The sequence below is a fragment of the Neolamprologus brichardi genome, chromosome 16, assembly GCF_056152115.1.
Source record: "Neolamprologus brichardi isolate AB-2024 chromosome 16, ASM5615211v1, whole genome shotgun sequence".
Taxonomy (NCBI): domain Eukaryota; kingdom Metazoa; phylum Chordata; class Actinopteri; order Cichliformes; family Cichlidae; genus Neolamprologus; species Neolamprologus brichardi.
Genome location: NC_142119.1, coordinates 27703153 through 27729378, shown reverse-complemented (window position 1 = coordinate 27729378; position 26226 = coordinate 27703153). Strand labels below are relative to the sequence as shown.

Sequence of the window (26226 nt, the reverse complement as noted above, 5' to 3'; positions counted from 1 at the left end):
GAGTCTTTTTTTTACCAAGTACTCTTGACTGCTCTGGATAACTCACCTTGAGATAAGTGCTGGGGAATCTGCGCTGCATGAAGCTAGTGATTTTCCCTACGTCACAGGAGGCCTCAGCCAAGTACATCTTCACAGTGAACCCACTGCCAAACCTGCACGAGGGAGATTTTATGAACAAAGCAGAGTTCTTACATGTCTGAGGCATGGGGCTCTGGTGGTGGAGTGAGAGAGTGTGTGTGTGTGCGTACGTGTGTGTGTGTGTGTGTGTGTGTGTGTGGTGGAGGGCACTGTTCTTACAAATTAAATTGAGCATTCAACTGCACAAAGGACCATGGGGGGCAAGAAAGAGAGGCAGTGGAGACAGGGTGTGGAGAGCAGTAATGGCAGGGTTGTAGGATGAGAAGAGGTCACTAACCTGTTCTTAATGTGCTGCAGGGAGCCCAGGCATCGGAACTGACCTTTCACCATGATGGCAAGACGGCTGCACAGTGCCTCACATTCCTCCATGCTGAGATTTGGAGACAAGGAGGGAAAGGAGGGAAAGATAAAAGGTCATACAAAGGTCCATTAGGATAAAAGTAATTACCCATGCCAGCTGTCACACACAAAGAAATTATATATATATATATATATATATATATATATATATATATATATATATATATATATATATATATATATATATATATATATATATATATATATATATATATATATATATATATATATATATGTTATTGCATTTGTTATCTAGAGTATGCTGTGGGAAAAAGATTGAATGGCTTTGTCCTAGAATGCTAATCATCTCTGCACAAATCTCTCCTTTGTGCTAAGGTCATATAATGGGTGCATGATATCTTCTAACCTGTGGGATGTGAGAACCACGGCACACTTTCCTTTCACTTCCTCAGAGATGATTTTCCATAGGTGACGCTTAGTACGAGGGTCCATGCCAGAGCTTGGCTCATCCTGTGGATAACGGAGGAATGAGACAAGAATAGAGGAATGGTCAAAACAACATAAAGGCATCAGCGAAGAAGAGAGAGTAAAGACATATATAAATGCAAAATAGGAATGGGGATGGGAGGTACAGTGTTGCATGCAGAGCAAACAACAGAGAAATGAAGACAAATCAAACAAGGGAGCACTGGTTACTGAAGAAAACACGGGGAGGAAAAGGGAATAGCTGAAGACAAAAAGGAATGGGGAGAGAAAACGAGAAGAGAGGATTCGATGGAGACATAAGGCACAAACAAACTTAAAAGCTACAGGCAAGACCACCCCTCGGGTAAGCTTGGGTAAGCAGACTAATTAACTATATGCGATCTGTCAAGTCTAAGTGATCAATATCTGCTTTCCTTCAAAGACCATTTCAGGAGGAACGGTGCAGAGTTAGTTTAATATTTGTTGTCTGGTGACTTGCTAGGAAATTAAATGTGCAGCTACAGCAGTGTGAACAGGTGTGTTCTCACCAGGAGAAGGATTTGTGGATTCCCGATGAGAGCCAGCGCTGTAGAGAGCTTCCTTCGGGTGCCACAACTGTAACCGTCGGTAATAATGTTTCTGTGGTAGTTGAGCTGCAGCCTCTTCAGTAGGTAGTTCACCAGCTACAGAGGAAACAAGCAGGGGATTACAAAGTGGATGGACAAAATAACAAACAGCACATGTGAGAGGACTCTAGTTTGGCATTCATTAATCCCAGCCAGAATGTGACTACACAGATAGGTTACATTGTAATAATTTTAATTAGCAGTCTGTTTTCTTTTTTAATTGGTGGTGCAGCACCAGTGGTCAAAGCAAATCATTTATTTATTACTGCATGGACTACCACCTGTAATCTTCTTTTTAGACACTTTACATGCTAAGTGATAAGCACGAGATTAATGATAGAAAACAACAGTAATTAAAGGTAATAAAATTTGCTTTGCCTTTTTCCATACGTGTTTATATCAGAATCAGAATACTTTATTAATCCCTAAAGAAATTATGTTATGTATGCTCTTTATGTATTACATATATCTGAATGTCCAACGTGTTGTAAACTGCTAATCATTGCAGGAGATGTGTAATGGTCTTTCAGTGATGTAACAGGAGTCGATAGGTCTAATAATTGCTCCTCGTGGCTGTTTGAGCTCCTGCCTTCACCCCAAAGCAAAACAAGACAGTGTTATAGACTACCATGCTGCTCCTAGCTTCATCCACATGATAAAGCTTCAAACAGTTGCTGTTCCTTAACAGCCAAATCACAACTGCAGTCACTTCAAGACGCTTTATATTGTAAGGTAGAGACTCTAAGATAATGCAAAGAACTCAACTGGAGACCCTCAGTGGAGATCCAATATATAACTACACATACTTGTTTTCACAATAGGAAAATATAGATTTACATGATAAAGGGTAAAGGGTGATTCTATTTCTTACTGCCAATTTTATATTCCTGTTACACGTGTAACTGCTTTCTCCCATTTCGTCCAGTACAGCCACACAACAAATAACTAAGGTATCTATCTATTCCACTTCCATGAATATTTAATTATGTTTGTACAGCAGTGATGACTTTACACTGTGACTTTATTCTATCTAAACTCTATGCAGTCCCGGGGCTGCAGAAGCTGATGCAGTATAATCCATTTGGTGCATGGCAGTTGATCCTGTGTGTTAAACCCAGCAGGGATCAAAAACCCTTAATGACTTATAAACATTTCAGTCACTTAAAACTCTTCAAGGCTTCCCTGTTAATCAAATAAAATAGTGTGCTGTAAATACAACTACATTTTCAAATAGCTTAAAGTGATTTCCCATTGGTAGGCTTTAGTCTTTTTCCCATTAGTTGGCAAATTTGGAAACCAGATCGATGAAGCAAGTTAATGCAATAGATACCTTCACTTACAGTCTCTGCTGTTTCTCTGTAAGACAATTCGCCTTTTGTCTAGAGTTTTCATTACCATTCACTGCTTTAAAGCTTTACTGTTTAAAAGTTCTATACTAGGCAATTTCATACTAGACAAATACACAGTATTTTGTTATGTGAATGATAAAGACTGGTAACATAGACTATTCCTCATGCAGCAGGTTCAAATCAAAATATGATGTTTTTATGTTCTCTCATAAAAGCTGCTTTCTATCACCTTTGATGTTACAGCTCATTAAGCAAACAAAACCATGTCAATGCAAAATGACCCCATTAAGGCCTGTCTCATTATGCACAGCTAGGGGACTGTCAGTAGGAGACAACACAAGAGGAACTCTATATATAACCTCAGCTTTGAGAATTAGCCTGATGCTGCTGCAGTTGCCATTATAACCATTGTTGTCAGTATACCGACCGGAGAGGAGGGGCTGTAACAACAGCAGTGAGGGTGATTAGTGTCAGACAGATCCATTTCTGTGCTTTACTGTCTGTGTAAGCATGTGTATCTATATGCAGCACACTTGGTAATGTGCGTGCTCAATTCTGTTGGTAAAATGCCTGAGACTGTCAGAGACAATGTTTTTGTTGTTCTTTATTCTGACCTCAAAATGGTGAAAAGGAAGAGAAAAAAGCAGACAGCGCTTACAGCTTGTCATGATATTTTCCACAATTTTTCACACTCCTAAGAGCTGCTTATTTTTGTTCTTCTCTGTCTTTCAAAAAAGAAATATTGATGGGATATTGATATTGAGCACACATCACGTGCTGATTGGTTGCTCTGCAGAGTCCTCTAATAAGCAGACACACTCAGCAATCACCACAGAAGCAAGATTGATTAGTTCTCAGGAATGATAAATGAGAAGATTGAGGCTCAAGTGGCATGTCAAATAAGATTCTCCCGTCATAAAAGCAGAATTTAAATATAAATTTTTCCGCAGCAATGCATACTACATCAGCTCAATTCTGATGTTTGGACTGCGCAAGCTGACAACAAAAGCTTTTTCATTTCGCTACAGATTCTACAGCTTTCATCACACATCATTCATTGCTGCACACTTTCTGATTCAGTATGCATAGGAGCAGCATCAGCTTCTAGTCCTGCGCTGGAAGTGCACCTTTGAATTTATATCAGATCCCGTGTCACTTTTTGAATGCTATTGTCACTTGGCAAAGTGACAATAGGCAGCACTGCGTCTGCAGCTCTTCCTTACCCGGTCTGTCTCCCACTTTGAGATGCCACGTATGCGAGCATAGAAGTACAAATGCTCTTCTCCAGTGAGCAAATCATCCAGTGCATCCACTTGAGGACAGTAGCCGATGTTAATTCCTTGTTTCCGGCACTCCATGATGTCTACCAAATGTCTGGGGGGAAAACACACACAAAGAAAGATTTTCTTAAGCAGCATTCACCACATGATGTGGGACAGGCATGTAGGGTGTTTCAGAGGATCTGCTGTCTGTGGGGTGCTATCTAGCTTGCTAATATCCACTTTATATACTGACAACACAGCAGGACTGTACATTGCTACTTGTATGAAAGCTCTTCACATATATCTTTAAGATAAAATTGCTAGTTTCTAAATCCCAAAACTATCATATTCAAATTTTCCCTAATAAAAACTAATAACATCCCTCATATGTGAATGATTGCATTACGTAATTAAATTTTGGAATTACCTATGCACCTGTACCAATAAAATGAAATTCTTTCTTGTAAATGTTTAATTCTATAAGTCATCTTTATTTTGCTGGAATGTGTACATACTTATCCTGACACCTCTGCATCACTTTAGTGTGCAGCTAAGATGCATGAGTGGTCATAAAAACACAAATATTCCCGCTAAGTTAATCCAGTGGTGGAAGAAGGGGGTAATAAAGAAAAACAGATTAAATACAAACATGTACTAGGCAACATTCACATGTTAAATAAGTAAATATATTCAAGTAAAGCTTACCCATCCCAGTCCTTGATCTGTGCAGTGCCATCAGTGGGGCTAACGTCTCCAGTCAGCATCTTGAAGGTGGTAGTTTTTCCTGCTCCGTTCACTCCCAGCAAGCCAAAGCACTAAAAATAAACACTAGTTTCTTAGTAACTTCAAGCATTTTGCTATTATGCAGTACTGTGACGTAAAGCTGGGCTCTTTAAAGATTAGCTAGGTCAGTATTTAGTGCTGCAAAACTGTGTAAAAAAGAAGTGTGTCCAAAGAAAACTTTTTCATACAACCAGACATCTGAAGTAATAGAATAAAAATGACTCGGATCAAAGACTAGACTGAAATTGGTCAAAATAAAATAAAGGCTTTGAGAGTAAATTAAAACGACAGCTTAAAATGATCACTTTTTACTGACTGCAGAAGAATATGAAAATGCTGGCCCGTCTTTTAGTCCATATTAAAATGTACAATGTTGTACATGCTTGTTATAGCCGCCAACAGTGACTCCAAATCCTCAGCTGTGTTAATAACAGTAGGCTGTTGGTATTTTACATAAATTCCAATCTTTGACGAGTCCATTCCACACAGCGACTAGTACCACCGCACAGCTCTTCAGAAATAACAAAACAGAGGCTGTGTGATTTCTGGGTAATTATAGAGTTATGCTGCTGCCATAAGAGATTAGACATTATTACACAATACCCCCCATTTTGCTACCCTCTTGCCTTAGAACAGCTTTACTATATTAGTATTCTGTGCTCTTGCCTCTGAGGCTTACCTCTCCTGCAGGGATGCCCACAGACAGATTCTTGACAGCGTGGACCTTCTTACTGAGGTGTTGATAGATCTTTGTGAGACGGTTGACTTGCAGTATGTCTGAGCTAGCTGCTCCACTGGCCACTCTGAGATGCTCAGATACCACATCCTCATCCTGATCATCATCATAAGCCGCCTGGGGCACAGTCTTGATGTAGCAAATTAGACGCCTACAATACAGAAACGTTGTTGTTTTGTTTTTAAATAAGTGCAAGGCATTCTAGTTAATATAAATGCTTTATCACCCCCCAGTCCCTGCCACAAAAAAAATAAATAAAATAAAATCACCAAAATCTTGGCCCACTTAGAATAAAAAAAAAATCTAATTTTACTTGCAATTGTCTTCTCTAATTACTTAACGTTGCTCTGTTGCATATTTAACCACCCGGTTGCATATTATCTGCATTTATTACATCTCATTTTCAGATTTTTGGCTACAAGAAGACTGCTTTATCAGTGTTAGCAGAAAACAGATCTTGTGCATTTGCAAGTCCATCCTACCTTTTAAGAAAGCAAATGAAACTGATCTCAGTTAAAGATTCTGTGAATGTATATTCTCCTTTATATTACCAGCTCTGACTTCTGTGTTTCTCACCTGACTTTGCGCATTAGAGATTTGTTGATCAAAAGACGCAGCGTGAAGAAGACCAGGCCCTGGATGATGGAGGAGATGAACATCCATCCCAGAGCTTCTGTGGAGAATGGGTTCTTATAGGCATCGACTCCATAGCCACTGAGAATCTGGACCTCTATGTCACCTCTGGCCAGTTCCATCAGCCCATTCCCAAAGCTGAACTGGGGGAAGATGAGGAAGGCGTAGCTCAGCTTCTGGAAGATTTTCTGGATTGCCTACAGGAGAGAAGGACAGAAGAGGGGACAAGATCTGAGGATGTGAAACTGAGTTTAACTGAGCTCATCTTGAATTCTTCACTCTCCTGTCAATGGACAAGCAAGGTATGTTTTCTAAGTTTCCCCTGATTCTTACAGTTAATCTTACCTCAGGATTGTGCATTGATATTTGACCCAGAAAGTAGAGGATGCAGGTGGTCAAGATGGTGTTGACACTGATGAAGAGGTTGATGCACACGTAGCTGATAAAGGCCATCTCTGCATCCCTGAAGATCCCGGCAAACAAATACATCCATGGGAAGGTGGAAAACCTGAGATGACAGAATAATTGCATTTTAAACTTAGAAAAATAACTCCACAGATGCACTTCAAAGCTGCGGTAATGTGGTTGGGTTGGTTTGAAATACAGAAAACAGAAGGTTATAATATAAAATTAAAAGAGAAATTGTGCAGTCTTGCTTACAAATGCACCTTCTAAAATATAGGCTTGTCTGAAGAGAGCCAGACAGAATAGCTATGAGCCTTAAGAAAAAGAAGCCAGCAAAGAATACTGAAAAGAGAAGGTGGAATATACCACACTACAAGGAGGGTAAACATTCAGTCATGAAGCCAAAATAGAGGAAGATAAATTACTTCTCCCTATATCATCAAGGTGGAAAAAAGATTTTCCCTTTTTTGTTCTCTCTTTTCCTCGCATAATCTGTTTGTCCATTTGATTGGTAAGTCTGGGTCAGCAATACAGAGAGGAAGAGAAGGAGGGGAGAAAGAAATGAAAAAAAAAAAAGAGCAGCGTGGGAAATGAAACAGACAGACACAAACAGATAGAGCCAGACAGAGACAAAGCATCTGCATGCTTTGCCCAAAAAAAGTGCTTGGTAGGCAAGTGTGGGTGCCAAGCCATGACAAGGAACAGAAGCAAGAAGGCTGAACACCAGACCAGGTGGGTGCAGCCTGACAGATGGAGCACTGTGATTACTCATTGCTTGGGAAGGAGACATCTGTCTGATAAATGAGAAGCAGAGTCCTGACTTGGCCTTCTAAAATCTAGGGCTCAGGACTAGGCCTCCAAACAACAACGGCAAACACAAGAGTGTAAACCTCAGCAGCAGCTCGGGGATTGATGTAAATAATCCCAGTAATTCAGATGAGGCGAAACATGACACATCAGTGGTTTTGATACCATCCCCAAATCTAAATCTCTTTGTCAGACTGAACTGAAACCTTTGTATTTCGAGATTATAGCTAACCTCTATCTCATACTAAGTCATTCTGTTATTGCCATAAGCCCTGTTGCTTCCTGATTCCTCCCTTTCTCCCTCTCTAGTGTCTTTGCCTTGAATGGGATAAACATGTTGGCAGTGATTTTCCATTAGCGTTGCAGTCCTACTGCCATCTGTCTTAGCAAGAAATTCACAATAAACTTGTTTGCAGCGTTTGCTCGTCCTTATGCTCTGCGCTGTAAATCCAACATACTGGCACAGAATTGCAGTGCATGTGTGGAGATAGGCTTTTGAAAATGTATAAACCTTTCAATGATTGCTTGACTTTGGAAAGTCCTCTGCAAGAAATGTATTGTCCATCTGAATGAATCAGTATTTTCCCTGTTTGACTCCTTGGATGAGCTGGGTTCATGTTGAGGGTGATGGGCCTGCTGCAAGCATAAAGCACCATTCAATGAATAAGTTTGGTTTAGAGCAGTGCAGATGCTTCTGGAAACTTCACACACTTCCTGCTGTTGTCTCAGCAGGGCAACAGCCAGAACAACACATTCACCATTTCTATGACAGATTTGATGCGGTTCCCTTAAAACATTTTTTTTATAAACATGTCCATCATTCAGTGTGGTTCAGGTTGAAAATAAACTCAGAGGTAAGTAAAAATAGTTACAGTACTGTGCAAAAGTTTTAGGCAGGTGTGAAAAAATGCTGGAAACAAAGAATGTTTTCAGAAATATAAATGATTGTTTGCTGGCCACAAATGTATCCTGCAGCAGGACGATGACCCCATTTAGAAATCATTAAGAACTATCTTCAGCACAAAGAAGAACAAGAAGTACTGGAGTGCTCTGATCTCAACATCATCAAATATGTCTGGGACTACATGAAGATACAGAAAGACGTGAGGACGCCTACATCCACAGAAGATCTGTGTTTAGTTCTCCAAGATGTTTGGAACAACCAACCAGCCGAGATCCTTCAAAAACTGTGTGCAAGTGGACCTAGAAGAATTGATGCTGTTTTGAAGGCAAAGGGTGGTCACACCAGATATAGATTTGACTTAGATTTCTCTTTTGTTCATTCACTGCATTTTGTTGATTGATGAAAATAAATGATTATTAAACTTCCATTTTTGAAAGCATTCTTTGTTTACAGCATTTTTTCCTGCACAATACTGTATGTTGCAACTAAAAGTGGCATAAGCAGTCATTACAGCACAGACCATTATCCTAGTGGTAGCTCTTTATGAAGTGGTAGCGAAGATTACCTGCACTAAACCTTTCAATCTGACTGCTTGTCTAACTGCTACTTTGCTATTGTGTTGCATCCATATTTTGTGACATTGTCACGTTCTCTGACCTTAGCCATTAGTAAGTATTATAATATTATATGACAGAATGATACCCAAATTAAGTTAAAATAAAATAAATGTTTGCTTTCATAATGGAAAGCAATCCAGTAGTATAGCTACTGTAGAGAGAACAATCTCTAAAAGATTGTCTTTCAAAATTTTCAGCCACATGAAGGACTGGTTCATTATCAAATACATTTTTGTCAACAATATACACTCCAGTACAACTACAATGTGGCTACAATTGGTGAATCTACTTTTTTCAAAGTTACTGACCCAAAGAGCACCAGGAGGAGAGTGACGGCACCCAAATTTTGGCGTTCTGTAAATGCTGGAATCTGGAAGGCAGCAATCACAACAACGGTCGCAGCTACGGGGACCAAATAGATGACCTATGGAAAAGGGTGGGGCACAATGCAGCAACAGAAAGTCACTTCGTTTAATAACTTTGAAAAAAGATATATGGATGAAATTAAGTTGAACACTTGGTTTTCAATATTGTAGCCAATTTAAGAAATATGACGTTACCATGTCATAGATGAAGTTTACAATCCAGTAGAAGGACTCGCTGATGCCAGCGATGTGCTGAAGCCTCTTGGACCCTTTTTGGTGCTCAGTGACTTCATAGAGGGCAAAACTGGCTGTTGTTATTGAGAAGCCTGTGAGCACGCACATAGCCACAAGGATGTGAAGCACTCCCTGGACACTGTGAAGAAAAGATCATGCAGGTGATGTGATTAAATACAATTAACCATTGAGTTACCATGAATAATGCACTTATCGTGTTACTGGGCCATGTATTTATTGTGTTGTGTTTTTATTTCTTTTGTTCTGTTCTTTTGAATTAAAACTACTACAATAGCAACAACAAACGGTGCAGAAGAGTGAATATAAACTGGCGTTCAACCAGGTGTATGTATTTTCTGAAAATACTAGCTCATTTTAACCAGAATTATCATATTATTCCCTACTGGGACGTGACTCATTTGAACTACTGAGGAATCTCACAATGAATGGAATCCCATTAATAACAAACAGCTTTGTGAAAAAAAAGAGACGCTTGCAAATCATCTTTGACAAGATAACAGCAAGAGAAACAGATCGCTTCATGCAGAGAACAACTTCACACTGCTGTTGCTGTACAGTCAGCAAGCCAAGGGTGTTTCTGTGAGACTGCAGAGCCTATTGTCCAGATTAGACCCCAGAAATCCAGTTGAAGCTTTGATCCCCTCAGTTCGTCTTCTACTCAGCGTGTTCATTTAAACTTTCTTGATGCCAATCCAGTACCTGTTCGTCTCCAGTGCTCTCTCGCCTACCCTGCACGCAACTGAACTACTTTTACCACTCCCCTCTGGCTGGGGCACAACACCTCAAACTAAACACAATGAACTGCACGAAGCTGAAAAGAGGATGAAGATGAAGCTGGCAGAGTGTCCGAGTGGGAAGGAGTGAGAACAACAGAAAGGGACATGTGGTGGGCGTTTCAGGGCAACAGTAACTACAGAGGATAGTCAGGAGCGACAGCTACAGAGCAGGCTTGTTATCAAGACAGCCAGCATAGCCTTAGATTTTCTCTCATGGGCAAAGCTACTATATTGTGAGAATCAAGACTTTAGAGTAATAAGTCTGCTGTGTCTTTAACACAGCTCAGGGCAAATCAATACATCTAGTAAGGAAGCCTAATATCACCTATTCAGCTGCTACAGCATCTCAGCAGACTACACCTATTAACGTTTTACACAGACACTGAACATAAATGGGACATATGTGGAAAAACTGACCAATAACTCTAAAATTGCCAGTAAGATGCTTAGTAGTAAAAAGGCTCTAGAGAGAACACAAGGTCAGTCCAATCCACTCTCAAAATGATGCATTTGATTTGCTCCTCTGGAACATGTGCACACATCCATTTAAACTAAGTCTCTTTTCCACCTTTACCGAAATATTCATTCCAAAACATTCATTAAATTGGGACTCTGATCAATACTGTAAACTTAAGGAAATCAATTTAGAAAATCAAATATGTATAAATAATTTTGTCATGTACATCCTTGCCCTGAATCCATCTTGAATTAGATGTAAAAAAAACAAAAAAAACAAAAAAAAAAAACCCAAGCACATAAACACATGATTAATTGGGGAATATTTTCACAGATTAAGATGCAAATACAGATCTATTTTTCTAAGATTATTTGTCTAGTAATGCACTAGTAGTCAATTCTGCAGAAGAATTTTAAGCATGACCCTTACACTACATCTTCATCATCCGCCCGTCCAAAATATGGTTGGCTGTAAACTGAAATGGCTGTAACAGAAATAAAACAGAGTACTGTGTTAGCAAAAGAAAAACAACAGCATGCAAGCTATTTTTCAGCACAGGAAGCAAATGAGCAATGATATTCTCTTAGCCTAGGACACAGTCAATTGAAAAATATAGCGGAAGATGGTTTCATTTGCCAGTGCGCACAAAGGAAATTGAATTTTCTTTATCATTTTTCTGGGTCTTTGAGATGCTCAGAGACATGAACTGTAGCCCTACATATTTTGCATTTCCTGAAATAGGACTGTGAGTTCACCTACAGCACAGAAGCCCCAGAGCAGGCTGCGGGATTAGCATTACTCAAGACAACTTTGATGAAATTGATTAGTACCACTGCCTAAAACATCTGTAATTACTGATACTACAAGACGACTGCACTGAATTCAAATGTTCCCATACCTGGTTTGTGCATTTGCAATGATAATTAGCAAGAGTTTTACTAATAAGTATATTTATATGCACAGATATAATTTATGTTGTCATAGTGGTTTGAAAATGGGCAAATACCCCCATTTTAGAGAACCGGAGCCTTTGAATTTGTGCCATTTCTTTTCTATAAGAAGCCCCAAAACCTCAAAAGCAAATGTTCATGTTTGACGTGTAGTTCAACCGGCAAACTAAAGAAATTGATTATCTATACTACGTTTAGTTCTAAGAGACTCAAGGTGAGCATGTGTTTTCAAATCAAATCTTCTAAAGGTGGACTATTAGGCAGGTGAGAAAATCAATGATTTCTGGGGGATGGGTGAGGAAAAACTTGAAATAAACAACACAGTTGCAGGTAAGAGTAATTTGAGTTTATAATCCGGACAGTGGTGTTTTTGTACAAATGCACCAGTGGGTAATTGTAGTCACAAATCCTGCAAGAGTGACATGAAAAATCGGTTTGATGCAAACATCCAATGGGGCCCAACCCCAAAATTAAACTGTAGTACACAATGCAAAGGCTAGGATATAATTTTTAACAGATAAAGCAGTCACCTTGAAAAGTAATCTCCCTGGATCTCCACCCCGGACAACCCCTGCCACCGCTTTGAGTTTGCAGGTAACATTTAAATGGTTACACTTTACCCTCAAGCACTTTTATCATCCACTGGGGAATAAATGTGTGTGTGTGCCCGTTCTGCTATTTATACATGTTTTTATGAGCAATTCTATATATGCATTTGTGTATGAGTGCATGACTGTGTACTCCTGCCTGCAGGCAGATGGTCAGGATAATACTCAGAAGCTGAAACAGTACTGAAAACGTGGGCCAGCCTCGTTTCTCTTTAGCAGATCTCCCCAGTGAGTGGCACTCATCAGTATTCACCATGCATAGTGATGTGAGCGTAAGGACACACAGCACCCCCTGGCTTTAATCCAGTGAAATGAACCATGAGTAAACACACTGTTTACAGCTTTCTTTACTGTATGTTTACTATACAGAATGCACCGGGCTATCAGTGAGGGGCAGCTTTCTAATACGGATGTGCCTCTCTCCTGTGCAGTCATGTCTCTTTCAATCTCTGCCTTACCCTATCTTTGCAATAACCAGTGTTTTGTGCCTGAAGGCATAAAATAAAATACCGCAAACATAACATACATATACGGTACATTTTCTAAAACTCACTTTAATCACATTACAAATAAGAGTAAGCTGTGGCCAAAATCCATTTCAGTATTCCAAAAGTTAGATAAAACTGATGTTTGTTATTAATGCATTTCTTTGTAGAGAATCCCCCATCAGCTGAAGTGACATCTCAAACATGTGTACTAAGACTTTAACTTTTTTTTCTTCACCAATTCTAGCTTACCATATTTGCGTGGATCCTTGTCTGCTGGCAGATTGGAGCGTAGGATGAAGTTGTTGAGGCTGTTTAAGTATGCTGGCATTGTGTGGTGACCCTCAGGGTTGAACCAGACCTACACAGGCAAAAACACAGACATGCATAAAAACGAACATCATTCACAACACTAGAGATCAGGAAATAGGTATACTATATATTAAAACAACAAAAACACTTTAATAACACAAAGAAGGCAGACATCTTCATCTATGCTGGCACAATTCCTGCAGTAAAGCATATTTATGATGAAAATGATTGGTGTAACAATTCAGCTCCATTTCCATGCACTGAGTAAACACGTTTGGTTAAGACATCAGGTTTTAACTCTTGACAACTAATCAGTACGGCAATTAATCTGATAATGAGAAAAGGGGCAGGGAAGCAGCGGGAGAACGTTACCTTAGACAGCGTACGGTTTTTGGGCACTGTTGTGATGTCCATTTTTAAGTCCGCTGGGAGTGGCATGCCAAAAGCAAAACCACCGTACCTGGAAAAACAAAACATTGACTAAAACAAGGAGCTTTGCTTGATACTGAGAAACTCGATGTAACACACTGTGATTTTCCCTTGGTTGTTTTGCTTTTAATCAAGAGTAAATTTTCAACATATGCAGATGAGAGCAAAGCACCCAAGCCCAAATTATAAGTATGATTACCATTTTCAACAAGGTGCTAGAAACCAATTTGTGTCAAACTGAGAAAATAGGAAAACTATACCTTTAGGCACTTACTAACTAGTTTTCATAATTAATTCGATTTATGCACATCTTTCTTTGGTAAAACACCAGTCATTCCATGCAACTGAATACTGTGAAGACCATTTAAAGCCTCCCTCTTAAGAAACTTTATTTCAGAGACTGCTTGCAGAATTCTGGAATTTCATTTAGGTCAATCGTCTCCTCTGAATGAATAACAAAATGAAATTAATGAAAAGATTTGCAAACGATTCTTAACTATCGTAGCTCATTTTAATGATGTAATGTTATGAAATATGATTTCAAATTCTGAGCAATATGCCACAGTATGCTGAAATTTGAATGGACTTGGACATTGCTTAATTCGGCTCATTTAATCAGAGAATACTTTGACTGCAACACAGAGTGCAGTAAATTATCAGTGAGGCATGTATAAAAGTCTCACTGTGCCTTCATTAACCACATGGATATATTGGCTCTATTCACCTGTTCCTTATGAAGTCATTGGCTGTAGCCACTAGGTAGTTCTCCACATTGATGCCATTCAGATCATAAACAATCTGAGATGAAGGGATCTCCGTATGGGGGGGCTGGTAGTTGTCTTTGTCGCAAATCTGCAGTGCAAAGAAAAGATAAATAAATATCTTTCCTTTGTCAAAAGAACGTGAGCACAGGAAACATGTTTATGTGCTGACACACACACACACACACACAAGTGAGAACACAGAGAATCACTCAATCGCACTGTTCTCGGTGACCTAGTCTCACCTGTTCTTTCCGAGTGCATTTGCAGATGTTGAATCCTTTCGTGGTGTTTCCACTGGAGCTCCACTTGTTTGTGTTCCTTGTGCAGTCACTGAAAAAGAGGAAAAAAAGTTTCACCAAGTGAAATGAAGTGAAATGAAGTGAGCTTGCAGTGAGCGGTACATACCACAACACTCTCCCTAGACACACCCCAGAAAATATTTTGAAAGTGAGGAGATATGATGGCCCGCTAAAAGAAAGAAAACTGTCAAATCTAAAACCGTTTATGAAGTAGCTGTAGGCTTACATGATTTTTGTGAGATCAGGATCTAAATCTTTCCTTTGATAACACTTTTCAAAGCTGTTAATGTGTGCTGTAATATCATATTGTGTGAAATTTCTGTTTGTGTGGGCTGATGTTCAACTCCCACGCATTTTGCTCTCTGCCAAATGCTTTCAGGGACGCTCTGTGCAGATCAAAAACAGGTTGCGGCAATATTATTTGCATACACACCTGTTACTTTAGATTTCTAACACCAAGTAACAATGATCATAGTCAGAAGATGATGCAATATATTTTCTATATATGTAAAAAAAAATGTAAATACAGTAATCAGTCATTGTTCTGCTGTAATTACTGGACATGATTAGCAGACATGCAGCCTCTTTTTCCATGACAGGGTCTCTCTCTTTCTCTCTCTCTCTCTCTCTGTCCCCTCTCTTTCTCTCACTCTCTTTTTTTATTTTCCTGAGAATTTTAAAATGCCTCTGAGGTCTGGTTCATGAGTGCCAACATTGATTTGAGTGCCTGCAAGGGGAAAATCTTCCCTATAAACACAGGGTGTTTATGGAATACAGATGATGCTCTCACATCGCAGAGTCCTGCTGCAGGCTTTCAGCCACATACACTGAGCAGAGCAGCAGAGAAATGAAGAGTGGAGGGACAGGAGAGAGACCAGAGACAGCGACAGGAATTGCAGAGAGGAAAGCCTTGTAAAATAAAGATGGAAAGAGACTTGGATGAAGTGAAATATAAAAACGCTGTACATTTGACAAAGGCTTAAATACATAGAGAAAGCCAGTACAGGAATCAGCATGTCACTGATAAAAACAAACAAAAAAGATGCCATTAGTAGTATAATTACTTACAGGTTATCAGGCTTGTCGAGGCAGGTGGTGTCCATCCCAGGGAATGACATCATGGTGTCTGCCAGACGCTGTGAGTTAGGATTCTGGTTGCTGTAGAATCAGAAATAAGTTAGCCTTGACTCGGGAACACCAGATATGTTACAATAAGAGGATATAATAAACACAAAAGGTCATTTCATGAGCATTCACTAAGCAGACTGCTAAAACTTGAGGCCTTGAGGCAACTTTTGTTGTGATTTGGCGCTATATAAATAAAATTGAATTGAATTGAATTGAATTGAATTGAAAACTGATAGCCAGCCAGCCAGATTTTACTTAATTTATGCGATTATTTGAGGGCTAAGGATCAACAGCATTTACCTACTAACTGAGATATTCTAATGGTTACTAATGTAACCATTAGAATGGCTTCTCTGAGCAACTAGAGAAAGAATGAGGACATTTGACTTGTCACTTTAAATTTAAGTGGATTTGTTTTATTTACCATTCCTTGCCTTAAAGCGCACACAAGTAGCCTCATAAATAAAAATCATATTACATTTGCATCACTCTTAGAAAAAACTAAGAAAACACAGTGTTCCGGCAAAGTTCCAAAAATGTTGAAACGCTGAAGCATCTCTGACCCTAAACTATCTATAACCTTCTTCTGCCCAGCAAAAAAAACCACTGTTTCTGAGATGAATAATTAATTATCATTTTCAGTCCCTTTTGTATAGCAAACTAAAGAGGACTGGGAGGAGCATCCATACGGTCTCTGATACAGTTTGGCACCTCAGCATTTTCTCTCTTGCTACATATCTCCTTGATCAAACAACAGCAGATCGGGAGGATGAAGACATCTTGCAATCTCCTGACACTCCTAATCTCTCTTCCTTTGATCTCACATTGTAGCCGTCTTCATCGCAAACATCTCTTACCCTCACATAGTCTCTTGTGCTCTCGCATTTTAAGGTCCACATGCCCTTCAACAAACTACAGGATCAAATCAAAATCCTTTTATAACAAGTGTGGCATGCCTCCTGCAAATGATGCGGACCCCAGTGAACCTGTCAAGTGAGGTGGTGTATCAACCATTCAGTTCAGGAAGTGATTACCAACATCAGTTATGATGATATTTGTCCGTAGCCCTGTGGCTTATGTGATTTATATGGTTCCCCAGATACAATGTCCAAAAGTGTGGGCTTGTTTTATATTGCTACTTTGGCAAATCATAAAACTACTTTTCTCTTTTCAGTAGAATTTTCACTCTTCTGTGTTTATTTGTTGCTAACTCAAAAACTAACTTCCTGAGATATTCTCAAATATTTCAAACATTTTTCATAGAAGCACACTTATTTGCCTAATTAACTTCTGTTTTGTCTCTTTTTATGGTTTAACTGTATTTTCACTTCTGCAGGTACTGACCTGAAGAAGGAGTAGCTTGGTCCGATCTTATAGAGCGCAGGGCTAAGCTGTAGCTCAGGATAGTGCTGCACGTCGCTTTTGATAGACCCCAGGCTCATAGCAAACACTACAAACAGAACAGGAAGCAGGATTTGGGAAATCAGGCCCTTCCAGTCTCTGCGGCTGTGGTGGAATCTCTTGATCAGGATGGCTGACATTTGCTGCCAGGCCAGAGCCATGCCGGTCACTGTGGATGAACTGGTAAGGTCTGAAACACACAAAAGGAGAGCAGAGCGAGGAGAGAATGATTTTGGGGCAAATTCACTTGCTATCTTAATACTTTTATGAAGCCTTCATTGTCTTTTAAAGACAGTCAAGCTAAAGGCTACCATGCAGACACAAAAAATGACAGTGCAATCCATCAAGAAGACTGCTCCAGTTGTAGAAGTTGTAGAACAAGCTCAGCAGAGTATTGGCAAAATATTTTAGGTTGTAAACGTCAAATTTAAAATAACAAGCTCGGGTAAAAACGCAATGTTTTGAAAAGCAGAGACTCTGACAGCCTTTGTTCCATATGTGGCCACCTTTAAGAAATCAATCCAGTTAATTTGTGAGAATTTGTCTTGTTGGAGCTGGTGGTGTTTATATTTAAAGTGTAACCAAAGCTTTTATAGTAATCTCTTATTTCACTTTAATACATGCATGACTGCTGGAAGTGACAAGTGTTAACTATGAGGTCTAAAGATGTGTGATGCTGAATAAATGTTATGTTAATTATAAAGTTCAACCATCTGTTCTCTGTGTAGTGTATTTTCAGTCTCTTGTTTTCTTCTATATGATTAAAGTTACTGTTGAACAGAATTTAACTTTTTTGACTATAAAACCTCTGTCATTTAATTTTCCTTGTCTTGACGTTGTAGTATATACTGTTTTTTTATCAGTGTTTCTTTGTTTCGTTGTTTTTTTGTCAGAGGTATCAGTTTAGCAGCTTTTTTTTTTACAAAAAGAAGATGACAGCAATTGGTTAACAAAAACAAACAAAGCAACAACAAAAAAAAACAAACAGTGAACTCACTGATCCTGTCGCTGAAGCTTGTGCTGCTGTCACTGTCGTCTAAAGACAAGCTGTCGATGGATATATTGTCGGAAACCGTCTCTGATACGGATGGGAGGCCATCCTCAGCTTTAGCTTCTGCCTGTCCATGAGTCAGTTGGAGGAACACCTGCAAATATATATAAAAAACAATATATAGTATCTGTATATGATATTTTTGACATTTTAGGGTTTATGATATGCTGTCAGATATGTTAGTATGATTACGTTTGGATCATATTAACAAAAGGGGCCTTTAAATGTACCTCGGCATCAGTGTGAGAGCTTACCTCCTCTAGTGTAGTGTCAGAGATACCATAACCCCCCAACTGTAGAGCATCCAGGTTGGAGTCCAGCGCGGTAAGCAGAGAGCGGTATGAGGAGGCGTTGGACGAGTTGAAGGGTGGCAGTGAGTAGACCAAATCATTGCCCTGGGCTTCTTTCAGTTGTGCTTCAGGTACATGGGCTTGGACAAAGGCTTTAACTTCAGCGCTATCAATCCGTTTATTTTCTGTGTTTTGCACCTGCAAGTAGAAAAGATTAGGAAAGTGAAAGCTTACTTATAACACACTACCTAACTTATAACACACTGTTCCTGCTTTTCAGGATTTTTTTTACATAAGTTACAAGTGATATGACTAAGCAAAGCTGAGATAAACTTGGAAAAAAAATCACTTTTTTTCCTCACACTGTCTGATGGTTTCTGCTTTAGATTGCTGAAATGACTGACTATCATCATAGAGGACACTTTTCTTAAAGTACAGAATACTGACAGAAACTTCAGGTTTGATCAGAATATACAAAATCAGATCGGTATTTATTCATGAGAGGGCATCATTTCTGTGTGTCTTAACATAGTTCATGTGGCCCTTTTTTAATATATCTGATACAAATTGACCTAATGCAACATGTCATCTGGGAAAAGATAAAACCCTGGGTTTGGTTTTACACAAACAGTCCAGCTCTTTCATAAAAGCTTTTGGTGAAATGTTACGCCTGTGCTGACCATTTACTTTGCAAGATGCCTCCCTGCTAAGAAACATTCTGAGTAAAATGCATCAGAGGAAAGCTGCTGTTCTCTCATTTTTGGAACCGGTTGTCTGCTGGGAAAGCATATTTCACTAAAAAATAAATAAGTGGAAGTAGATTTTCATTAAAATTTCATGTTGTGGAAAAAAGCTGCTGTAAGCATGAGTCTTTATTGCTTCGACTGACAGGGCGATTAAATGATTACCTTTTTGGTGAGGGTAAGTTTGTAGCCTTGGCCTAGCTTTTCTTTCAAGTAGAATGGGGATCCACAGCATTTTAATCCTCCTTTCTCCAGGAAGGCGATGCGGTCACTCAGCACTTCTGCTTCGTCCAGGTGGTGGGTGGACATGATGATTGTGCGGTCTGAGAGGGCACACATATTAAAAAAAAAATTACACATGCAATATTACACTCTTCTTTAACAGGTACTCTTACACAAATGTAAAATGGAGGTGAAAATTACAAACAAAATCCGTAAGATTATATTTACCAACTAAGCTAGTCTGTAAAGCTTTGTCATACTTAACTCCAAATAAACAAGCTAAAAAGCAAACATTACAAAGACAAACCCAAACACAAGCTCTATCATGCAAACACATCATAGAAACGGGCACAGAAACAGCAAGAGATGTGGAAGATTTATTTTGAAACAGATTTTTCTGGCACTAAAATCTCCCAAACGTCTGAGATGACACCAATTACGTGATATTTTCCAGAAACATCTGCTAAGAGAGCCTAAAAATACCTCCTCATTTATATTAAAATTATGCTTCGCTAAAGTCCATTTACAAAACAAAGGAGAGAAAAGTCCTGCAGTGAGCTCCAACCTGCAGGTTCACAGCTTGTTGCCCACCGTGTTTCTTAGAAAACAGATAGCAGGGTGCGTGTTCGGAGGAAAAACCCTAGTGCGAGACTTTCGGTTGTCTGTGCATTTTTAATACTAACAATGCACAAATGCAGTGCAATTATTTTTTATGTACTACAGAGATTTTACATTGTACTTTAAGGGTAGTTTTAAAAAGGTATGAGCTACACACATACATACGTACTGTATTAGAAAATAGAGCTACAATGTGCTTCAAACGAGTATGGCTTTGCAGTCTTTGAGGGAAACCTGGTGTTTCCCTCAAAGACAAGGATAGACAAATACAACAGATTAAAAAAAAAAATATATATATATATATATACAATTTGGTATATGAGTTATATAAATGCAAGAGTACACAGGTGGGTATTAAAGGGCTTTAAAAGCAATCAACCAGTCCTTAAATTGTATTAAAAAACAAACTAAGTCAGTTTAACTCAGACAAGTGAGATATTTTCCCTGTACCTGCCGTTTGTCACCATCCAGGAAGGAGAAATAAGGATGCGCATTAATAAAACTACAAAAACCAGCGATTTATACAGACATGTCAAGTTAAAGTTGGCCAACTGAGACTGCATATGTGCAGGTCTCAGATTTCCTGTGATAGAAAAAACTTCATGGTAATGTTATTTCAGCGTTCAGTGTTTGAGTGTGCCTGTCAGACTTACTTTTCTTGTGCTGGATTACAATGTCCCAGATGTTGCGCCTGGAGCAGGGATCAACTCCTGTAGTGGGTTCATCCAGAACCACCACGCGAGAGCCCCCTATTAAGGCGATGGAGATTGACAGCTTGCGCTTCATGCCGCCTGATAGGGTGCCCACCCGCTTGTGTCTGTGAGCATACATCCCCGTGTCCTCTAGGATCCTGGGAGCAAAGTCGATGAAAAGCATTTAGGATGGAGCACATGCTAACTTTTTTTTTTTTCAATGCATTACAACCCAGTTTGTGGGTTGTAGTTCAATCACTTCTATCAGCTACTCAGCAGGGATTTCAGATTTCCTGAAACCAGAAGAGAGAAACAGTTCTTGCCTTTAAATTCACTGCTATTCTGCTCATATAAGACCATCTAGAAAAAGTCACATGAAGCGACTTAAAACTCAGAGTTTTATGGTATTCTGCTCATGTTTTCCTGCAGAAGCACATGGTATATTTTACAGCTCTAAAACACTAAAATAAGAGCGCAATTCAAAGACAACAGGGATGCAATTTATTATTTTTTTACTGCAGACTTACACTGGTTATATACACTATATAACCATTACTGATTTTCAAATTACCCCTGTATAACCTTTCACTCTTGTGAAGCACTGGCAATTATTTCTTATGAAAGTCTCGTAACCTCTGCACATATTTTTTTTTTATTTGAGGGCCATGCCTTTAACTGAGCAAAGGACGGAGTTTAATGATGTACATATAAAACAGCTTGTAAAGAGAATCCTTGTAACAGGTAAAATATATCACCAAGGTATCATCCTTAAAACAGAGCGTCCTTTTATACACTGAGCATATCAAGCTTCCTGCTCTGGTCACTCACGTGCGGACTTGTTCATGTAGTTCTCTGTCTGACCAGTGTGGGGCCTTGATCTGTCCATACAGCAGCAGGTGCTCCTTGGTGGTCATGTGATCAAACAGGACGTCATACTGCATGCAGACTCCTAGCTCCCTGCGAACGTTCTCAATGTTTGTCTGCATGTCTCTACCGTAAACCTCTATGGTTCCCGAAGATGGGGCAAAAAGCCCAGTAAGGAGAGACCTACACAAAGAATACATGCATTTGTTAACAAAATTCACAATAATGAATAAACAAATTCAATTTTTATTACTCAGATCAAGTTATAAATGACAGAACATGCTCAAAAGACTTTTCATATACTAGGTGGCACTTGAAAAGCTGAAAATGCCTTTTCCTTTTGTCCCATCTGCTAGTTTTCATATTTTCTCCCTGACAGTTTCTTCTTAAATGATGACTTATTGTTCTCAAAATTATCATAGGGCATAAAATCCCTTCTTGGTTCTTGTTTTTTTCAGTGGTGTTAAATCTCATTCTGCCACTGCACTCCTTGTATGTTGCCCTTGATAAGAGCGTCAGCAAAATGAGTCGCATTTAAAATGTAAATGTAAGTGCTCTAGTTGATGAAGACCCGTCAGGCGAATCGCTACCACAGTACAGTTGCTGTGCCAGATTTGGACAAAACAATCTCCCTGTCAGCATCAGAGCCTTGGAATGATTAAAGGGATGCACAAAATCTTATTTTAAATTGGATCATTTTGCTGCCACGGAGGGTGTATACAGGGTGGTCAAATGCATACTGATATTTAAAAAGGAAAGGAAAAAAACTGCCCCACTTACATGGTGGTAGTCTTTCCAGCTCCATTGTGACCGAGCAGTGAGGTGATGTGGCCCTCATAGAAAGAAACATTAAGGTTTTCAATAGCCACTTGGTTACCATAGGTCTTGGTGAGACCATGGAGAGCAACGCCAACTGGGAGCTCTGAGAAGTATTCCCCAGTCTTGGTGGAAAGAGTGCTCTTTCCTGTGAGAGACACAGAGAAGACAAACTGTAAATTAATCTAACAGCAGACAAGAATTCCTTGTTCCTGTGTGTGCCACATTATAATTTGACGCACCTTTTCCCTTGTCATTGGAGAAGGCAAGCTGGTCATTCTGCATGATGTTTGTGAAGAGAAGTCCTTTGGCCGTATTCTTCTGTGGTCGAACACCGCACAGGTCAGCCCAGAAGGAGAGTTTGAATGGGAAGTACCACGGAGCAGGAATGCCATATTTTCCTAATGGGTAAAATAACTGCAAATAAATCTCACATACACAATATATTTATATTTACATACCTATTTACAGCCGGGACTACTAACCAAAGTAAACCAAAGTAAACCAACCTGCATTTGCTTCAACTAGAAACTGATTAGTGTACACTTCACTTGATATTTTAAGGCAACGCTTACACATTCGCCTATAAGTGAATTCTAACCTGTGTTATTCTAATTCTATCACTTTCTTTAAGAATAGGATGTATATAAAAGATGGACACAGCCACTGTTATCCATTGGTTGCACAGTGCTATCTTTTTAAGGCTTGAGCTGAAAATCTTTGCTGTCACCATCTTTTTGAAACCAAGCATGCAAGCTTGGATCCCACTATGGAAGCCAGGGAAACTGCACACTCATACAGAAGCAACCTATCAAACACTAGGAAACAGAAGGATGCCACAAAATGAACATCATGCTAAATCCAGACCACAAACTCATGCATCACGGGAGGAGAGAGCTGTTTTCCCATAGACGTCTATGCAACCAGCCCCCTGCTGGCCATGAAGAAGAATGCACTCTTCAATTCAATTCAATTTTATTTATATAGCGCCAAATCACAACAACTTTCGCCTCAAAGCGCTTTATATTGTACAGTAGATCGCACAATAATAGATACAGGGAAAACCCAACAATCTTCCACTTTTCTCATCACTTTTCTGATCGACAGACTACACTTATATTTTATATACAGTGTATATATCAGCTGACCTGACAAAAAAGACTAGCAAACAAAAACTCTAAAACATAAATAAATAATAACAATCGGCTTGACAAACTATGTCTGATGTACTAAAATGGCCACAGGACATCAGCATCAATAGCTGAGTGAAAGAGGTAATAAATTTGTTCTTTTTTATTTTTTTGTGCCCCAATTTACCTGGAAACGCTGTGCGAATGTAAGCTCCAATGGTGAAGTAGAGGATAGAGTCGAAGAGCATCAGCCAGCACAGCCAACCGAACGAGGTTGTGTCTCCAGCAATGGGCGAGGAGTATGAGTTGCTCCATTGAATTCCTAAAGAGGTTAACATAATGAAAGTTTTATGCTGCCTTTCACTGATTCACTTAGCTCACATATCAAAGAGATCTTGATGGTAGTCAGATGTCTACATGCTTGTACCTTCTCCTTGGGCCTCGTAGCGAGACATGTACTGACTGGCGTAACTGAAACAGGTCGGGGAAAACAATCCCTGTCAAAAAGACAGAGGGAAATCAGACAAGATGCAAAACGACAAGCAAAAAAAGGAGCAGCAAATATATATATACACACACACACATACATATGTGTGTGTGTGTATATGTGTGTGTGTGTGTATGTTTATGCAGATAGCTCCATATTGGGGGTGACATTTTTGAGACAATCCAAACAAAAAGTCATTCATTTTGTAAAAACAAAAAACAAAAACGTGTTCTAAAATGGATCGAATAAACAACATTTTCAAATGAAACTAACTGTCACTATATCTTCTTCTACATTATTTATCTTTCCAAACCAAATTACATTACTTGGTATTTAAATTATTACACAGTATACAAATGAGTTTCATATTCTTTAATGATGACAAATGAGGTTCTCAGGAGCCTTACCAAGGCACTCTTCTGGATGAGCGTTAGACTGCCCTCCAGTGCGGAGACGATGATGAAGGGGAAGAAGCAGATGATGTAAAGCAGGCTGCCACTCAGGCCGGCGATGTAGGTTTTGTCAAAGAAGGAGCTGACAAGATAACTGAAGGCTAAGATGCTCAAGCCATAGTCACACAGGTACAGGAAAATGAGGAAACCGTCACTGTTGGGCAGGATTTTGCCGTGCTTCAGCACCAGTGTCATGATGATGATAGTCACCAGCAGGTAGATAAAACACTCCACGAACCAGGCAAAGAAGTGACTGAGTGTGTTGACTCCCATCATTTTCATGTACTGTGAGAAAAACATGAAGAGAAAAAAACTTATGAAACTGTCAAAACACATCCTGTGCCTGTCAATAAATATGGAATGGAATTTTTGAAAGTGAAAAAACAAAATAAGGAATTACATGACTAAGTCAATAAAATCACGTTTTTCTTTTTAACTTATCACGCTGTCTGTTTACCCGAAATAATTTGTATTTACAAATGACTGTGGGTGACTTATTACTTTTTGGAAAGAAAAGCAAACTTTTTTCTTTCAGGGAAAAAACAACATTACCTCATGCAGCCTCAGTTCTCTCTCATGCACAAGTTTCTTCACGAAATCAGCAATAAACAACACCCAGGCTACCATCAGCATGATAGGGAAGACAAAAGAGATGGCCTCCAGGTACCTGGGGAATACAGAGATGGCAATTGTCAATCAAATTCCTTGAAAACATCCAATCATTGTCAGCAGCAGCAGAAGAAAACGCCTATCATTCAGCCACTGACTTGACAGATAGCGGAAGAGCAACATTGGGGTAGTTTGCAGATTCTGCCAGGAATCTTCCGATCCTTGTATTATTTACACAAATAAATGCCTTTCTACTGTATTTTTATTTTATTGACAGTCATATCTGGAGCCTGATAGACAGGCTTTTAGTGCTTGCCATTGTACAAATTTAATATCCATATTTCACAGCTATCATATCAGAAATTGTGCAACTGAGTAATAAATCAGAATGAAGGAAAAGCAACGATCACTACATCTTATAGCTGGTCACAAGGCAGCCTGCTAGAGTTTGTGGCCTGCTCATTCTTCTTGTAAGACATATCAGGAGTATCTTATGTCACACTTGAAGGCAAGCGCAAGCATACATATTAGGCTTGAGCATGATCTATTGGACAAAATGTGGCATATTGATGCCAAAAAAACTTTGGACTAGATACATACATATATCTATCTACCAAATTTTATGTGAAAATTAATGCATGAATTATGGAACTCACTCATCCCGGTGATAGCACGGATAGGGGAATGGCTGCAGCTGCACGGCAGTCTCTTTGGCTTTCTGTCCTGTCTGTGTCTCAATGATAGCTCGGTCAATGCTCTCCTGTAGGTAGATGAATCCCCGGTTGTAGCGCATTGTGTTTCTGCCTGAGATGTACGACTCCTTGACAAAAAACGGGTTCCGGGCTCTGTCAGTCCGCATTACATTGTCCATATGCATGCGGATAGTGTAGCTGACTTCGGGAGGCAGAGAGGTTGTGGCCTCACGCTTGTTTCTGGATGAGTCTGCATCTTTGGGAAGCTTGAAGATCACACCTGAA

At 39.4% G+C, this 26226-nt stretch overlaps 1 protein-coding gene across 1 annotated transcript in view; it reads right to left on the bottom strand.

The window, feature by feature from the left end:
• Positions 1-26226, bottom strand: part of abca12 (ATP binding cassette subfamily A member 12) — a 57775-nt gene that overhangs the window by 2363 nt on the left and 29186 nt on the right. Inside the window, exons 40-69 of the mRNA XM_035912791.2 lie at positions 25906-26221; positions 25193-25307; positions 24596-24925; positions 24129-24198; positions 23889-24023; positions 22814-22972; positions 22536-22719; positions 21720-21938; positions 20853-21049; positions 19525-19682; positions 18581-18814; positions 18273-18420; positions 17219-17465; positions 15815-15904; positions 14690-14777; positions 14408-14535; positions 13627-13714; positions 13195-13303; positions 11329-11383; positions 9607-9784; positions 9355-9470; positions 6659-6821; positions 6257-6510; positions 5624-5831; positions 4867-4976; positions 4123-4273; positions 1473-1607; positions 866-969; positions 416-508; positions 47-152 (exon numbers count right to left, since the gene is read on the bottom strand). Coding sequence (XP_035768684.2) covers positions 47-152; positions 416-508; positions 866-969; positions 1473-1607; positions 4123-4273; positions 4867-4976; positions 5624-5831; positions 6257-6510; positions 6659-6821; positions 9355-9470; positions 9607-9784; positions 11329-11383; positions 13195-13303; positions 13627-13714; positions 14408-14535; positions 14690-14777; positions 15815-15904; positions 17219-17465; positions 18273-18420; positions 18581-18814; positions 19525-19682; positions 20853-21049; positions 21720-21938; positions 22536-22719; positions 22814-22972; positions 23889-24023; positions 24129-24198; positions 24596-24925; positions 25193-25307; positions 25906-26221 — 4688 coding nt within the window. The remainder of the gene's footprint in view (positions 1-46; positions 153-415; positions 509-865; positions 970-1472; positions 1608-4122; positions 4274-4866; positions 4977-5623; positions 5832-6256; positions 6511-6658; positions 6822-9354; positions 9471-9606; positions 9785-11328; positions 11384-13194; positions 13304-13626; positions 13715-14407; positions 14536-14689; positions 14778-15814; positions 15905-17218; positions 17466-18272; positions 18421-18580; positions 18815-19524; positions 19683-20852; positions 21050-21719; positions 21939-22535; positions 22720-22813; positions 22973-23888; positions 24024-24128; positions 24199-24595; positions 24926-25192; positions 25308-25905; positions 26222-26226) is intronic.